The sequence below is a fragment of the Ambystoma mexicanum genome, chromosome 2p, assembly GCF_040938575.1.
Source record: "Ambystoma mexicanum isolate Mex_15411 chromosome 2p, UKY_AmexF1_1, whole genome shotgun sequence".
Taxonomy (NCBI): Eukaryota; Metazoa; Chordata; class Amphibia; order Caudata; family Ambystomatidae; genus Ambystoma; species Ambystoma mexicanum.
The window spans coordinates 176952705-176970797 of record NC_090923.1 but is presented as its reverse complement, the minus strand read 5'-3'; the positions used below and the strand labels follow the sequence as shown (position 1 = coordinate 176970797).

At 47.2% G+C, this 18093-nt stretch overlaps 1 protein-coding gene across 3 annotated transcripts in view; it reads left to right on the top strand.

Annotated features, from left to right (window-relative positions):
• Positions 1-18093, top strand: part of LOC138566324 (cullin-associated NEDD8-dissociated protein 1-like) — a 1042465-nt gene that overhangs the window by 675706 nt on the left and 348666 nt on the right. For all 3 annotated transcript variants that reach the window (XM_069643460.1, XM_069643458.1, XM_069643459.1), the window contains exons 9-10: positions 14779-14920; positions 15177-16682. In XM_069643460.1, the coding sequence (XP_069499561.1) occupies positions 14779-14920; positions 15177-16682 (1648 nt within the window). The remainder of the gene's footprint in view (positions 1-14778; positions 14921-15176; positions 16683-18093) is intronic.

The window sequence follows — 18093 nt, the reverse complement described above, 5'->3', positions numbered from 1 at the left end:
CCAGTTCAGCAGCCTCCATCTGATCAGTAAAGTAACTTGATCTTGGAATGACTGTATATCCGCGTCCCTGCCAGAGTGTGCAGGACGGAGAGCCCACCTATAAAAAAACCAAGGGGAGCCAGAGAAAGAGCGGGAAATCGGAAGGAGGTGAAACCAAAACCAGCTCCAGTCAGTTGGCTAATATCTTGTTTCGACTTGCAGGCGAACGTCTCCTGAAAGTGAGAACGAAGGGAAGACGCGGGCTAGCACCCTCATTTAAGCAGTGCAACACCAGTGCAGACATCATCCTACGGACACAAGTACACCTCCGTGGAGACCAGGTGAGCGTGACAGTATGCTCGCTTATAATCGTCAGCAGTTGATGTATTTTAAAGGAATCTATAGCTAAGTGTGGTACAACGTAGACATTGTATATATATTTACCAAATTAGAATTGCCAGAGTACAAAGTGTGTTATTAATTGTGTTTCTATCTCTGAAACTTATTTTTTGTATAAAGAACTGTGTTACCACATAACATAGTGTGTGGGCATTCCTTTGGGGGGACCTTTAGGGGAAGCTTGGGGACTCACTATACTTTAAGAACCAACCCGTATCACCTCCTGAGAACTAAAGCCTTGGTTGCTCGTCCATAGCTCCCATATAGAGAACCTTGGCTGGGGTGCTCTGTGCCTCTTCTCTGCCATATAGACGGCAGAAGTATAGATACCCCACTCCACTCTTTACACTGGTGGCAGCAGTGGGATACTAAGGGTTTTAAGACTCGGTGTGTAACCTTGCCACCTACAAAATATACACACTTTGTTGATTTCAGGTTTAGTTGTGTATACTAGGATAATTACATTCTAAGCAATGGAATCTGTCCCAAATGGCAAATTGACCAGGATGAGCTTAGACTTTGAAGATAAGTCTAGGGCTGAGCTGATAGCTGCCCTGGTGGACTACCAGACTTATTGTGATGCTCTTGGTGAAGGGTGGGGGGGGGGTGGAACCACTGAGGACCCTACCCCTGGGGTTATTACTGAATTTGTTTCTGGGATTGTCACCTCTCCTGCTACCTCTATTTCTAAACCATGCACTGCTCTTCAGGAGGAGGCCCTTAAGATTGAACTTTTAAAATTGGAGCTATAAAGAGAAAAGTTAGCCTTTCAATACAAAGAGTTGGAAACAGAAGCAGAGTTGAAGAAAGATGAGCTGACACAGCAAGTACCACTCAAAGATAGAGACACGGAACATCAAAGACTCCAGCTAGAGAAAGCCAAGGTGGAGATTTCAGCTAGATTAGTTGGGGGTGTCAGGTCTCATGCCACTACATATATGAAAGATTTGGTGAATGTGTATGTGGAAAGTTCAGATATTCTCCAATGGTTGAAATCATTTGAGATGGCTGGGGAAATCAATGATGTTGACCGACAGAATTGGGCTAAGTGTTTGTTAAGCAGAGTATCTCAGACTGGTTCTAACTGTATTCTGAAACTGAGTGTGGAAGAAAGGGGTCAGTATGAGTGCATGAAAACTGCTTTGATTGCCAGGTTTGGCAAGACACCTACCCAATACCTTAAAAGGTTCAGGGAATATAAAAAGAGAATGTGTCGTGAGTTGACTGGGTGAGAGCTACGCATATGAACATGATGGGGTGGATTGATGGATACAAGGTGAAAGCTTTTGTTGAAGTGTCCCACCGTTCGCTTTGTGAGCATTTTTCGGAAGCCTGTTCACCAGAGCTGCGTCAGTACATTGCTGACCAGAACATTTTTGATCCCTTTAAGCTGGCCAGGCTGGTTGACAAGTGAGTCTCTCCGGGTGTCCCCTAAGGAACCCAGCGGAAAGGACAAGGACAAAGAGAAAGGGACCTCTCGGATGTCTGAGGAGTCCCATAAGCAATCACAGTCGAGTAAACCTAAATCTCCCTCTCCTAAGACCCAAATATCTAGTGGGGATATGTCTAATGGGGGTGGGAGCAAGAGTAGCTTTCTCCTGCTGTAAAGCAGGCTCCCAGTGGATTCAGTACAGTACCTTGCATTCCTGGCACTTGGGACTGTGGCACTCTAGACCACAGAAAGGGTGACCCCAAGTGTAAAGGTAAGGCCACTGTCCTCCACTCCTCTACGGAAATCACCTTTGGTGCTCCTGCAGAGATTTCCCTAGTGTCCCTTAGGCCCTGGGGCCAGTATGCTGAGGTACTGGCTACTACCCCACAGAATACCTGCATATTTTTGAGAAGTGTCCTCTAGAATGGCCAGCCTTCCACTGGTTTGAGAGACACTGGAGCAAGCATGAGCATGGTGGACAGGACCCTACTCATGCCAGAGGACTATGCAGGTGCTCCTCTGAGAACTACCAGGTTAGCTGGTGGGCCTCCCAAATGATCTCTTGTAGCCCTAGTCACCATCACGATTGCGGACAAGACAGCAAAGCTTCCCGTCCTGGTTCAGGACAATATACCTGCCCACATATTGTTGGGGAATGATCTACTAGAATTGGGGTTGATCTCTGATGGACTACCACTGACTACTACTGCAGTCACTAGGTCACAGGTCGCTCAGGGTCTGACTGATAGTCACCACGCCAAAGGGTAAATCCAAGACAAAACTTAAGAGCAAGAGGACTACCTCTGTGAAGGTGGCTCCTTCTCTTCCTGCTGTTTCAGCAGCACGCACAGGGATCCAAGCTCTGGATGGGCTAGGTCAAGTGGTAACCCGAGACTCAACTCCTGAGGGAGAAGAACCAGAAGACCCTCCTCAGGGAGAGGTGCTCAACCCAGAGGATCGCCCTGAGTTTCAATGCCTACTGGCTGAAGGTGGGCCCTTGTGGGGAGACTTCTGTAAGGGTCAGAGAGAATGCCACTCTCTCTCGAGGGTCTAAAAAACATGCGCAGGCACAAGGTGAAATGCCTAGGTTGTTCAAGATGTATTGGGAAGGTGGGCTCCTTTGTGGTTTGTTTGTTTATTAATTTGTAATGCGCGCCAGACCCGGGGTTATCAAGGCGCAGAGTGCAGGAGGAATACAAGAAAACTTTCAGCTTAGGGTTACATAGGTTACAAAGTAAAAGTACAACGTTAAATATACATCAGATCCCAGTGAGATGCCACTAGAGAGTTGGAAGCAAATATATACATACATTAATATCATGGCAGTTTGTGATTGCAATAATTTACATTGATAATGTACCACGTAGTCAAATGATACCCACATGGTGAGCCCACTAAGCCTGAACCTGGTGCCCTCAAGAGGTCTGTGGTACCCAAGGTTTACAGGCCCTTCCTGCTGCAGTTGGTGCATGAGGTGCCTTTAGCTGGTCATATTGGTACTAAGAAGATGAAGCAAATGCTCTCTGCACATTTCTACTTGCCCCGGATGGAAGTAGAAGTGGAGTCCCAATTCCGGACCTGCCCCAATTGTCAGTTGTCTGGCAAGACTGGAGGCAGTGTCATTGCCCCACTGCAGCCTTTGCCAGTGGTTGACATACCATTTGAGAGGGTAGGCATCGACATTGTCGGTCCCTTGCACCCTCCCACATCAGATGGACACTGGTTTATCCTGGTACTGGTTGATCATGCCACCAGGGACCCTGAGGCTATACCCCTTCGGACCATAACTGCCAAGGTGGTTGCCAGCGCTCCTGGGCATTTTGACCAGAGTTGGTTTCCCTAAAGTGGTGGTCTCTGACAGAGGATCCATCTTCATGTCTAGTTACATGCAATCGATGTGGACGGAATGTGGGGTAACATATAGGTTCTCCACCTCCTACCATAACCAGACCAATGGTCTGGTTGAGAGGTTTAATAAAACTCTCAAGGGCATGCTGGGTGCTCTGGAAGAGCCCCTAAGGAGGAAATGGGATCTCCTCCTACCAAGCCTGCTGTTTGTCTATAGAGAAGTGCCTCAAGAGGGTGTTGGTTTTATCCCCTTTGAGCATCTCTTTGGACATCCAGTGAGGGGGCCCCTTGCCTTAATCAGTGAAGGTTTGGAAGCCACACCTCCCATTCCTGCCAAGCCAGTGGGGGACTATGGTTTAGGCCTCCGAAGTAGGATGGCACAGATGATGGGCCAGGCATCAGTGAATCTCAGGGTAAGCGATGAATGAAACAAGTATTGGCATGACTTTAAGGCAGTGGTCTTCAAACTGTGGAGCGCGCCCCCTATGGGGCTGTGGCCAAATTCCAAAGGGGTCACGAGAGCCAAGCCAATAATAAAAAAACATTACATTTTTTCTTTTTTTTAATCGAGAAAATTGGCAGGTGTGGCTCACAGGGTCAGACTGGAGCATAAAACTGTCTCAAGCACCAATGAAAAAGAAGTCCACTGTTGCAAATGCCAGTTCATTCCTTTAGTAACATACTGTTTGAATAGTACCCAAGGGGGTGTTTTTTGCTAAAATGGAAGCAAATTGGGATATTTAAAGGCTGTTTATTTAGCAACAACGGTCAAAACTACTAACTACATAGTAGTGAAGTAACACATCTAACTGGAACTGGCACACATTGGCCAAAGAAGTGGCCCATTTTAACCGACAAAAAACTGGCCCACACTAGCATTTTTGGTTCGGGCATTGCAGTTCAGTTCCCCAGCCTCACATGCTCACTGAGCCATGCAAGGCTGGGGGTGTTTTGCTTAGCCAGCCTTGCATGATTCATTGGAAATGTTGGCTGGGGAATTGCATGTCTGTATGTGCGAGGGGGAGCTCCTGCGCCTCTTTGCACATACAGACAGAGCAGCATGTAGTGGGGCGTTTCAGCACCCACGCACCGGCCCGCGCAGGCCTCTGCGCATGTGCCGCCCCTGCGCTCACATGTGCAGGAACCAGGAAGCTCTTGCTTCCCGATTCCTGTTCATGGATGCGTGTATGCTTGTGTTATGAGTGAGTGTATGGTGATGGTTTCTCGTGTGAATGATAGTGATTGTTGTGCGTTTGTGTTAGTCTGTGGAGCCGATTTTGGCGAGCGGGGCGGGGGAGTTGTACAACAAAGGCATTTTAAAAATGCCTTTGTTGCACAATCACCCTACCCACCTGCCAAAATCAGCTGTCCTTCTGAGGCGCTGTGGAGCCCAGGGGACAGGGATGGTCTTTCTGTACTTGACATCTATCCTAGATGTCCAGTAAAAAAGATCATGCCTGCCCTTCTAGTCCCCCCAAAGCCAATTGCAAACTGTTTGGCTTTTTACCCTATTTTTTTTAAAAGTATGCTACATTTATACCCATTATTTTAAAAAAATTCCAGGGGGGTAAATCCCCTTAATTGGTCCGGGTTCCCTCACTGCGCTCGGTCCCTATGACATATGTGGGGGAAATATTTATGCCCCTCCACTTAAAAAATTCACCAGCTGCCACTGGCCCTGGGACTGTGCTGGGAGCAGAGTTGGGGAGCCCATGGACTGTGGTGGGAGCAGGATGGGCAGGAGCCATAGGATAGTGGTGGAAGCAGAGTGGAGATAGCCCAGTGTCTGGTGATATGATATGATAGGTTATTTATAACGCGCCTAATACCCATAGGTTTCTAAGCGCGGACCTGGGGATCGAACCTGTGTTGCTCCGTGTCGTCTTGCTTCCAAGGCGAGCATGTTGCCACTGAGCTATCCTCCCGAGATTGGGGTGGGGTGGGCAGAGCCCAAGGACTGGGTAAGAGTGGGATGAAGGAGATTCTTGTGATGGAGCCTACCAAGCCTAGAGCTCTGGCAGATAATTGGACTGGACCCTTCAGGATAATCTCCAAGATGAGCGAGGTCAACTATCTGGTTAACATGGGAGTCCCTGGGGTAGCCCCTCAGGTGTCCCATGTCAACAGACTCAAGCCTTTCCACAGAAGAGAGGAAGTCTCATGTCTTCTGCTAGCTTCAGAGCAAGAGGAGGATGAGAGTGAGCCCCTTCCTGATTTGCTGCATAGCAACCCTTAAGATGGCTCAGTGGAGGAAGTACATCTGTCTCCAGATCTGACACCAGAGCAGCAGAGGGCCTGCATGGCTTTGCACCAGCAGTATGCCCCTCTGTTCTCTCTGACACCAGGCCTCACTCGGTGGCGCAGGCACGAAATTGACACTGATGACAGTGTACCTGTCAAAAGCAGATGCTATCGGATGTCAGACACTGTTAGGAACTGTCATGATCTCTGCTTCCAAAAGGTCAGGGTTTTCCCAACTCCCTTGGAAGCAGATCCATAACTCAGGTTCCGAGTGCCAACCAGTCCCAATTGGGACCTTTTGGACCCAGTCCTGGCGCCAGTGGCACCAGGCTCATAAATATGCCCATTATGAGCCCGGCTGGAAGCGCCGGGCTCATAATGCTTGGGTGGACTTACCTGCAGCAGACCATGCTGCTTACTTGCCTGCCAGTTGAGCCTCTGATCCTCTTCTGTTTGGAACTACTTTTCCTGTTGGGTGGGGCAGGAGCCACTCCCTAGATTCAGAACACTGGAACTCTTCTGGAAAGCAGGAACTCTTTTCTTACCTAGGCGTGGCTGTGGAAGGAGACACCTAAGCACTACAGGAGGCTATTTAAACCACACCCGATGGATGAATCTTGCTTTGCGTTATTCTGCATCCTCTGCAGCAGAACGCTCATCGTGTCTTCTGCATCTGCTCCTGGGCCTAAGGAAAAAGGCTTACCATCCTGAATCCAGTCTTCAGCAACACCTATAAAGACAAGAAAGAACAGGTTAGCATTACGGTCTTCAGTGACAGCTCTTCACTTACCTGGTCCATCGGCTGTCACCAACGCCTCGCGCTGCATTCCGGCATCTGAAAGACAAAGGCTTACCTACTCTTCGTGCGCTCCGGAGGTCTTCACACTGCATTCCGGCATCTGAAAGACAAAAGCTTACCAACTCTTCGCACGCTCCGGAGGCCTTCGGCGCTGCATCCCGCATCTGAAAGACAAAACAAGGTGCGTTTAAAGACATTGGGGGGAACTTTAATACTCACGTGCCATTACTCCTTTCCACATCTAACCCAGTGGGTATTCCGGCACCCTGCAGCCGCTCCGAACTTGTACCTGCAAAATAAAAAGACAGTTAGAGCGCATCGTGAAGCAGGCAACAAGCGCTTACTTACGTGCTTCCAGGCGCTTCTATTCATCACACGGGCTCCATCTTCAACTCACTTCAGCCCGTCATCCGCCATCGCCGGAACCCTGCAAAACAAGAGACATCATTACTAAAGACTTTAAAGACATTAGAATTACTCGAAACTTACCGTTCGTGCAGTAAACGACGGACAGCAGTCCTCTGAAGTCAAGAGGCCTGCTCCCCTTATCCAGTGAAGAAACTGGTTACAGCACCCTGCCCCGAGGCAGATGGAGAGCACGGCGTTCACTTACCTAAGGTGAGAGCGTTAACCTTTGGGGTTCTACAGGAGAAGAGAAAGGGAAGAAGAGAGAGACATTCAATAACCCAGTTCCTTAATCCCATATTTTCTATCTGCAGACATCTTACCCTTCAAGTCAGACATACAGTGCACAGAGGTCCAGCCCAAAGAGCCAGCCGTGTGTTACACATCACCTTTGAAGATACGGTATACTCCCAGTCAAGACCGGCGCCTCTACGGGAATCAGGAGAGCGTTACAGGAACCTCATCCAGGCAGAGGTCGCCAAGATGTTGGATCTGTGTGTAATTGAATCCTCAACCAATCCCTGGTTCAGTCCTGTGGTCCTTGTCCCCAAGGCAATCTCCCAGGCCGGTACCAAAGAGTTGAAGGTTCTGTGTGGCCTACCGAAAAGTCAATGCCGTCACCAAGACTGGCACGCACCCAATGCCCAGGGCTGATGAGCTTGTGGACACCATAGGTGCTACCAAATTTGTAAGCACCTTTGACCTCACCTGAGGCTATTGGCAAATAGCACTGACGGACCAGGCCAAGGAGAAAACGGTGTTCTCAACACCTGAGGAGCTCTACCAATTTAGAGTCATGCCTTTTGGGTTGAAGAATGCACCTGCCACCTTCCAAAGGTTGATCAATCCATGCGCTCAGTGAGCTGGAGGCCTTTTGTGTAACCTACCTAGACGACATTGCTGTCTATAGTTCCACCTGGGAAGAGCATTTGACTCATTTGGATAAGGTGTTGCAGGCCTAGAAAAGTGCTAACCTCACTATCAAGGCCACCAAGGGCCAATTGGAAAGTCAATAACCTTGGTCATGAGGTAGGAGAGGGTTGAATCCAGGTACATGACTGGGAAACTCCCAATACTCAAACCCAGGTGAGAGCTTTTTTGGGCCTCACTGTGTACTATCAAAACTTCATGGCAGACAATGGCACCATAGCTGCACCTCTGACAGCTCTGACCTCACCCAAACAACCACAGAAGTTTAATTGGACAGAAGACTGTGAGAGGGTCTTTTTTGGCTTGAAGGACATTCTGTGTAGGGGCACCTGTGTTGTGTGCTCCTGATTACAGCAACCTCTTTATTGTTCAAACTGATGCCTGTGACACCGGAATTGGAGCTATCTTGTCCCAGTTGGATGACACATGAAGGGAACATCCTATCATCTTCGTCAGAAGGCAACGCAAAGGTAGAGAACTTAGTTGGGCTACTGCTGAAAGGGAATGTTTCAGTAAAGTTGGGAGCCTTAGGCGTTATAGGCCCTACCTTACGGAGTCTAATTTCTATGTCCAAACTGACCATAAGTCCTTAAACTGGCTTATGCAGATGAAGGGTGAAAACCCTAAACTGCTCAGGTGTTCTATTAGCCTGCAAGGGCTAGACTTCACTATTGAGCATAGACCAAGGAAGAGTCTTGATAATGCAGATGGCCTTTCCAGAAGGTATGTTGACCGTCTGGATGAGGGTCTCAATCTCATGGGAGATTAGACCACCCTAACCTCAGTCTGGGGGGGGTGACTGTGATGCTGGAAATGCATTGGAGGGAAAGGTCCTCCCTGTCCTTGTCCTGTACTCCTTTATCATGAGTGTTCTGTGTTGTTTTCTGCACAGCAGTCCAGTAGGGACTCCTGGCAGTGCAGCTCTTCCTCTTGGTCATGGTGAACAGAGACACTTGGGATACCCTTATGGCACCCGGGTTGGGGGTACAACCCATTACCTCTAGTGTATGTTTCTGAGCACTTGTGTGTTGCCTGCAGGGTATGGGCTGGTGGTAGCTCCATGCTGAATGTGGCAGGTGCTCTGAGTATCCTCCATTTTGGGATACCCAGGCCCTGCCATAGGAACCAGTGGATTCCCGATAGAAGGCAAGATGGCCCCTGGAGCCTCTTGGTTTCTATTGCCTGTTACCTTGTTTTCTCAAAGTCCCAGGAAGCCCTGACTCTGTCCCTTCCCCTTACTGGCTTTCGGGTGGAAGAACCATAAATGGTATTGTGGGGAAGTACGGGCCAGATTCTCTGGAGCCTTCCCAGTGACTTTATGTTGTGGGTACACCCTTGGGGTGGGACCTGTGTGAATACAGTATGTGACAAATATGCATTTCTTGTTATGGGTGTCTGTTTTCTGTGTGTGTAACACAATGACACTCCTGCCTGAAACTGACATGAATGCAGTGGGGTGTGCTGAAAGGCTGGGTGCTTAACCCAGTCCACATTGCTTGTTATGGGTGTCTGGGTGGAAGTGAATAGCCTGAACCCTATGAGCCTGATTGGCTGCCTGGCTGCCTGAATGCCCTTCTGTGTGATTGGCTGAGAGACAGATGTGTATATCTGGGGACCTCTCACTTACCAATTTGTTCAGAAGCTGAAGTTGAAACTTGAAGCTGCTTATCTTTGAAGCCCAGCTGGAAGAAGTATTTCTGCTGCTTTTCTTCGATGAAATCGAAAAGCTGTCGAGTCTGTCGAGGACTGATCCGAGAGAGGACCTGGCTAGGAGACCTCTCCCTGAGCTACGAGGGATCATCATGCAAAATCTGATCTTCATCGAGGCACCCAGGAATTCCGTCCTGAAATGCTGTCGACCGGAGAAGGGGTCCGTCAAGAATCTTGAAGTAAAGCGCCGGGACATAGAGGCCATCGAAGTCCATTGCCGTCGACCGGAGTTCAGATGATTTCCATAACCACTGGAAGCCAGTCGTGTCGCCCAGAAAGCGGGGACAGCTTAACACGGTGCTGCTCGATGACCGGAGCCACAGATCTCCACCATGCCTAAGAACATTTGAACTAAGGGCTTCCTTGCTATCACTGCCGACCGCTTTGTCTTGCCGGAGAAAGTCGAGGTTGTCGGCTACTGAGGAAAGTCCGCCGGTGGGTTTCTCGCCACCAGAAGCCGACAAAGACGTCCCGAGGACACTGACGAAGTGAAGATCCGAAGTCCAGCCCGTTGTCGAGTCTGATCGCCGAAGCTATCCTGAGGTACGTGCTGCGGCTGCAGTACCGACAGGCCAGAGGACCGCCGAAGCATCTCCCAACACCTGATGCCCGCTGCTGGGCCTACATCCATCACAGAGTCTTCTTTGCAGCACCGAACACTTTGCATCGAGGTGGACCGCACACCTTATCTTCCCAGGACTTCCACGAACGATCGGCGAAGAGCACCGTGAAGGTCGAAGCTGCTGTCTCAATGCCAGTGTTCCACGTTTCTTTGAGGATCTCAACGCCCTGTGGCTCCTGCTTTAAAGGGAGTCCATTCTCGAGGGATCTGTCGACGAACCGTCGAAAAACCTTTCCAAACCAGGTACATTGGGGTGGTTGAACTTTTTGACCAAGAAACAAGACTGATTAGACATTTATGCACTGGGCATGCTCATACTTTTATTACAGGTTGCCCAGGTAGGGGGGTCCTCACACAGAATTGTGTCTCAGTAGCAAAAGAAGCATTCTGACATTGTTTAACCTAACTTGTATTCCTTCCTATGATCTATGCTGTTACACCTTGCTGCATGATTTGTATGCTATCTTATAACTGTCAGCAGTTGATGCATTTTAAAGGAATTTATAGCTAAGTGTGGTACTACGTAGACATTGTATATATTTGCCATATTAGGATTGCCGAAGTACAAAGTGTGTTATTAATTATGTTTATCTCTCTGAACCTTATTTGTTATATAAAGAACTCTGTTAGCACATAACATAATGTGTGGACATTCCTTTGTGGGGGGCTTGGGGACTCACTGTACTTAAGAACCAGCACGCATCAGCTCCTGAGAGTTTAAGCCTTGGTTGCTTGTCCATAGCTACCGTAAAGAGAACCTTGGCTGGGGTTCTCTGTGCCTCTACTCTGCCATATAGAAGGCAGAGGTACAGATACTCCCCTCTTTTCTTTACAGAGACAATCGGAACAACGCTCACAGGGTGCTCCCAGCCCACACAACCTCTTCAGTGGCCGCCACACAGCGCCTCCAGCGGTTGCCTCCGGGCCAGTCCACTGTCCTCCAGCAGATCCACAAGAACGTCCCAGGGTCCGTCACCGTCCCTGCTGCCTCTATTGCAGTCACTACAGCAAGCAAGTCGTTGCCAATGTTGTAAATTGATTAGTCCTGTATAAATAGAAAGGAACCTTTATTAATAAGAAGAAGGCAACTGCAGTTCGCCCTCTCTGATCCACTCCAAGCAGCAACTGTCCTCCACCACAGTCCAGTTCCCTCCCTTCCACATTCCCAGTTTCAAGAACTAACAATCCATAATAGATTGTTCCAGGAAGTGTGTTCTACTGCACATCCTGGCAAGTGCAATAATGCCTATTGTCATATGAGAAGGACAGAGTGAAAGTCAATTCAGTTTATTCGGAAAGAAATATCCATAAACCACAATTACAGAAAACAGAATATGCAATATTAATACCATACACAATAGTGGTTAAAAAGCTAATAGATGACAAGATTTATATTAAAAGCATCATTAAAAGATCATAAAAAAAGGCCCAAAACTAAATAAAATACACAAGTTCATTCAAATTACAAAGAACAATGTTCCGCCAATACCAGATTATTCATAGGTTTTATCGACTTTCCTAACGTACAATCAAGATGCAACAAATCCACCGATACCAGGCGCTTCTTAGGTAGGCTACACATCCCCAAGCCACAGTAATGTGGCTGCCGCTAATAAGTAAAACAGAGTTGGTCTGAACAGAAAAACCAGCATTTCTAAGCAGTGGTAGTAATGTTTCGCTTCTTAAATCCCGGTAGGCCGGGCAGAACATTACGAAATGTAATAAGTCCTCCTCAGGCCAATCACAGCACGGGCAGGCTGTGGATTGTTCACCATTTGACCAGTTTTTGGTTCGCGCCCCAAGTCAGAGTGAGTCAAAACGCACCCTAGTCAGTGTCCATCGATCAGAGGGCCTATCACTGTGCAGTAAGTACGGCTGAATACCCTCTGCAGTTGTTATAATGCTATGCCTTCTGTTCGCGGCTACCCTCAACGCAGACATCTCTATTGGTCACACGAATTGCATTATACAGTTGCTTGTACTTGCCTACAGTACAAGATGACAGGAGGGACGTATTTGTATATTCGTATACGTTAGTGTGTCTTTAGGGTTTGACCATATCGCCAACCAGTGAGAAAAAGGAGCCATCTGCCACTTGTCCCCAATGTTGGGGCATCCAAGTTCCAAGTGTGTGGCATAATTCGGAGCTAACTGTGGGAGGCCAAGCAATTTTTTCAAAAAGGTGTTCTCTATAGATTCTATATGAGTGACCTTTTCCATACCACACAGTGCAGCCCCATAATTGGTTGCGGCTTTCGTTTGGGCTCTATAGACCTCTAAAATTAGCCTACTAGGGTGCCTTGAACAGAAAAGTTAGAAACGAGACAGACCCCCAATGGCTTGCCACATTCTCAAACACTGTTTTTCGAGATGGTCAGACCCCCACTATCTTTCATTGAAAGAGACTCTGAGGTATTCGAATTTACTCAACCTTGGTATAAGTTCACCCCCACTCCAGATTCTACGCATCTTGAGAGGTCTGCCTCCCGTCCCTCTACATGCCATCACTGCCGACTTCTTGGAGTTTACTACCAATTTAAAATTGGACATGAACAACGTGTAGGCATCAACCAAGCGTTGTAGGGCCAAGGAGGTGCCTGCAATTAAAACCATATCATCATCAAAGCCCAATACTGGGAGCGGTAATCCATCCACTCTAATAAAATCTGCATTGGTTTCCACCAAAGCTTGGTACACTACGTTAATGGAAAGGGAAAATAGCACCGGGGCCACCACACAACCCTGTCGGACACCCAAAAGGTTTTAAAGAAAGCTGTATATTGTCCCTGATCACCAAATCTGACACAGGCCAATGTATGTTTGTGAATCAGCTGGAGCACCTTTACCAACTGATGGACCTGAGCACAGCCCAGAGTGAAAGAACATCAAGGTATCGGTGCATATGTACAAAGGGACTGGAAAAGCCAAGAGAAAGAGATCAAATGGGCATGGAAAAGTCCAACAAGTGAGCTGAATTTACTGTTACGAGAGATATCCAAGAACTTTCTGAAGATTCTCTATTGATAGGGACTTGCTGAGAAAGCAGCCCCAGGAGAACATTTTGCTGGACTTTAATTGTTTAGTATTAGAGCAGCTTAGGTTTGGACGGAGGACAGACTTTTACTTTGGACTTCACTACTGACGACGAGCACCCTAGTTAGTTGTGTTGTGTAGGGAACACCTTAGCTTAGGGAAATTGAGGTATTTTCTTATCATTTTCAATAAATCTTTTTGAGAATGGCAACTTCTAGTCTGTCTCCTACTCCTGACCCTCTGCAGTGTGCATATGGAGAAAGAGATGAGAGAGCAGGAAGCTGTAGTGAGGTTGACAATTGGTGAGATGTAGGTGAAGGGAGTAGAGAGGATTACCATTAAGGTGGAGGATGTTAGAAGGTGTGGACAAGAGGAAAGGAGTAATATCAGTAAAAGGAAAGTGAAAGGAGGGGCGAGGAGGAATTGTAGAAGGAAGGAAGAGACTTGCCAGAGAGAGGTGGTTAGGGTAACGTTCAGGGGGATAGAAGGTGAGACTAGGGGTGATTGGAGAAATGAGTGTGTCATGCCCTGACAAATCTGAGCAACCCCTAAGTCTGAATGGGATGGGCCAGAGGTTGGTGGAGGAATGAGCATTTGGCGAAGAATCAAGGAGGTGCAGGTGAAGCGGGAGAATCACGAGGAGAAGGAATAGGAGAGCTTCCCTTGGGTACAATCATGTGGCAAGATGTCGAGGAGAAAAGTGAAAGTGGAATATTGGGCCAAAGAGCTATGCCACTAAAACAGATAAGCACCCAGACATTTCTAGAGAAACTCTTGGAAACTGTAAGACCGCTTGTGTGATTGAGACTGTGATCCTTTGTGAGGTGTTTAGCTTCCAGCAAAGATTTAACTTGCGGCCATGAAGTCCAGTCCTAAAACCAGGGGAGATGGTCCCACCACCCAAGTAACTAACCAAGACCCATTTAAGAATTCAGGAAGATCAAGTAAGAAGGGCGGGGACCCTTGAACCTTGAGATTTTGAGTGACCCAAAGAAGCCAATAGGGATCTTGAGAGAGAATCGCAAAATTGTTGAACAAGAAGACATTCTGTTTAGTGTTAAGAGTTTTAAGTTTTCTGTGTCACCATTAAATCTTTTGTGACTACATTTCTGATGTCCTGTCTTTTGTAGAGGCTACTCAGTTTTCCGACAATTCTTCTCCCTCCCTTCTCACAGTAGCCTTATAATGCACTAATCATAACCATATGATTACAGGGTGATGTAGATTCAACTTAGTACTACTCTGTGGGCTCCTGGTTTACATTTTAGTGTGTCCTTTTCCTTTCTGACCACAATTTCTTTGCTAGCCGGGGTGTATTTTGCACTGTGTGCTAGACTTGCCCAGCTGTGAATTACAGGCTATCTTATGTTTTGTATGCAGGTTCCAAGCATAGTCAAGGCCTTGTATAAACAATTCAGAGACAAAAGGATTAAATCCAGACAGGGATGCTTCAGCCTGCTCACAGAATTGGCTAATGTTTTGCCTGGATGCCTGGCCGACCATATACCTGTGCTAGTGCCTGGTAAGAATTGTTAATTTGCCGAGCTGAATATTTTTTGGAAGATATTGCATCACATATTTATTACTTGCTTTATTTTGAAATTGCTCCTTTTTCATTTGGTCTGTGTTGTACCAGCTTTTGAACAGTTTTGTTAGCTATAGTCTTTTGACTGGATAACCTCATTGCAGATAAATCGGGTTTTGAGGGTGAAGTGTTTTTTGAAATATAAATTGTGTTTAGTTCTTAGATTATAATGAACACTTTTTTCTGTCCACAGGTATTTTGTTCTCCTTGACCGATAAATCAAGCTCTTCCAACATGAGGATAGATACTCTGTCCTTCCTTCATGTCATCCTCTGCAACCACCCACCTGAAGTATTTCATCCGCACATTGGGGCCCTCCTACCTCCAGTGGTGGCCTGCATCACTGACCCGTTTTACAAGATTACCTCAGAGGCCCTCCTTGTCACGCAGCAGCTAGTCAAGGTTATCCGTCCCTTGGACAAGCCCTTGGCCTTCGACAGCAAGCCATACGTCCCTGAGCTGTTTGCCAGCACGCTAAAGAGGCTGAAGGCTGCAGACATTGATCAAGAGGTAAAGGAACGGGCCATTGCCTGCATGGGGCAGATAGTCTGCAACCTTGGAGATCACCTGGGTGCCGACCTCCAGCCAACACTGAAGATCTTCCTGGAAAGGCTCAAAAATGAAATAACCAGGCTGGCCACTGTCAAGGCTCTTACGCTGATCGCCTGCTCCCCGCTTAAGATAGACTTGCAGCCAATTCTCGGGGAAGGGGTCCCCATCCTAGCCTCCTTCCTGCGCAAGAATCAGCGGGCCCTGAAGTTAAGCAGCCTGACTGCCTTGGACATCCTGATAAAAAACTACAGTGACAGCCTGAAGCCTGCCATGATTGAGGCTGTTCTGACTGAATTGCCTCCATTGATTGGGGAGAGTGACATGCATATTTCACAGGTGTCCATAGTAATGCTTACATCCCTAGCTACGGTTCATCCGTCTTCCTTGTCAAAGATGAGTGGTTCCATCCTCTTAGAGCTTTTCCACCTTGTGCACTCTCCTTTACTGCAGGGTGGGGTACTTAGTGCCATACTAGACTTCTTTCGGGCTTTAGTGCTATCAAATACACGAGGCTTAGGGTATGCAGACCTAATGAAACAGATTACTGGGCCAGTCTATTCATCCAGCCATGCTGCTGCCCCAGTGTCTGGCCACAAGCAGGCATATTATTCTGTAGCGAAATGTGTGGCTGCCCTTTCATCAATGTGCCCCAAGGAGGCTTCTGGGATGGTGACACAGTTTATCCAGGATGTGAGGAATCCGAAGTCCAGCGATGCTGTGCAGATGCTGGCCTTACTCTCCTTAGCAGAAATGGGGCGCACCATGAACCTTGGCTCACAGAGAGATCTAAAATCGGTCATACTAGACGCCTTCTCTTCCCCCATCGAGGAGGTGAAATCTGCAGCCTCCTATGCTCTGGGCAGTGTCAGCATTGGCAGCCTTAAGGAGTACCTACCGTTCATCCTGAAGGAGATTGGGAGCCAGCCCAAAAGACAATACCTGCTGCTCCACTCCCTCAAAGAGGTTATTAGTGCATCACCTGCTGAGGACCTCAGACCTTTTCTAGAGGACATCTGGGCTTTGCTTTTTAAGCACTGTGAGTGCTCAGAGGAAGGAACCCGCAATGTGGTGGCAGAGTGCCTGGGGAAGCTAACGCTGGTCAACCCTTCCCAGCTCCTGCCAAGGCTAAAAAAGCAACTGACTTCAGGTAAGAAGGTAGATCGGTGAATGCATGTCATGAAAAGCCAGATTATTTCTTCTTTTGGAGCAAGCCCTGCTCTGTTCAGCTCTGTTTTTATACATTGTGTGTTGTGCCATCAAAAAGTATTCCTAGTACTCGCCAAACGTGGAAAATGCCCTGCAATTTTAAACTCATGGGCAGGTCACTTTTCACCTATACCTTTGATCATGGACAACCTATTGCACACCAGCACTGCAGCTTGCTTAATAAGTCATTTTTTTCTGCTCCTAATCAGTATGTTTATCAACACAATAATACATCACAGTGAAGCTAATTGGTTTCAGCCGAAACCTAGCTTGGTCCTTCTCGTTTCACTTAGTAGATCTACAGTGCAGTTCAAGTAGATTCATTTTACAGCTGACTGTATTAACTAGACTAATTTAATTACTTGAGCTAACCTGTCACTGACACCAAGAAGGTCAAGAACCAGGTGAGTGTTTGGATGTATCTGGTGCATAAAGGTTGTGGTGGTCTTCTGGCTAAATCATTCTGATGACAATGGACATGTATGGCAGTTAGCTTACAATTTTCTTCAATTACAATTTACTAACTTAAAGAACATTGATCACAACTGTACACATTGTGTGGTTTAGAGAATAAAGCCATCCATTCCTCTCTGTTGGGAGGGATATTCAAGCCTTCTGTTTAGGGTGTGAGAGTACCTTTCCAAACCAAGGCAAGCAGCGCAGTAGGACAGTTTCTCCATCATGGGATCCTCATCAATACAAACATGAGAGAATATGAGCGGGATTCAGGAACTCACCTAAATATGAAAAAATGATCTTTGAAAATTAGCCAATCGTTCATTTAAAATCTTAATTTTTCTCTAGAACAAAAGGTGCAAGAAATGAGCAGTCTGTTTTTACCTGTGATCATGTACTAAAGTGAAACCAAAACAAGAAAATAGAAAATATATTGTACCTGTCAGTTCAAGTTTTTAAGATACAATGAACGCATCCTTAAATAGAATGGTCTTTTTAGCTTATTTATTGGTCATTTCTGACTTTTAAGGGGTTTCTTCTTAATGCAATGTCCTTTTGTTGTTCACCATTTTCCTGTTACAACTGCACATTTTTCCTGTTAGATACTTTTTTTGGAAACCGAACCAGTAGAAGGCCATCTGTCCCTCGTGTACTGCAAGATTTCAAGCTATTTGTTTTGAGTCCTTCTCTTTTCCACACCCGAGCACAATCAAAGTTTTCTTTTTCTCCACGCCTCCCCACCTACCATTGACCAGTTCCTGTCCCTTCCTCTGCCTGCCCTTGCCCACCTGTGATTGAGGCTGCTCTGGGTCGCATGACCTGGAACATCAGCAAATGGTTTCCCGTAGCTGTGATCTCGTTGGAGTCTGCTTTTGAAAAGCGAGTCAGGCCAGCTG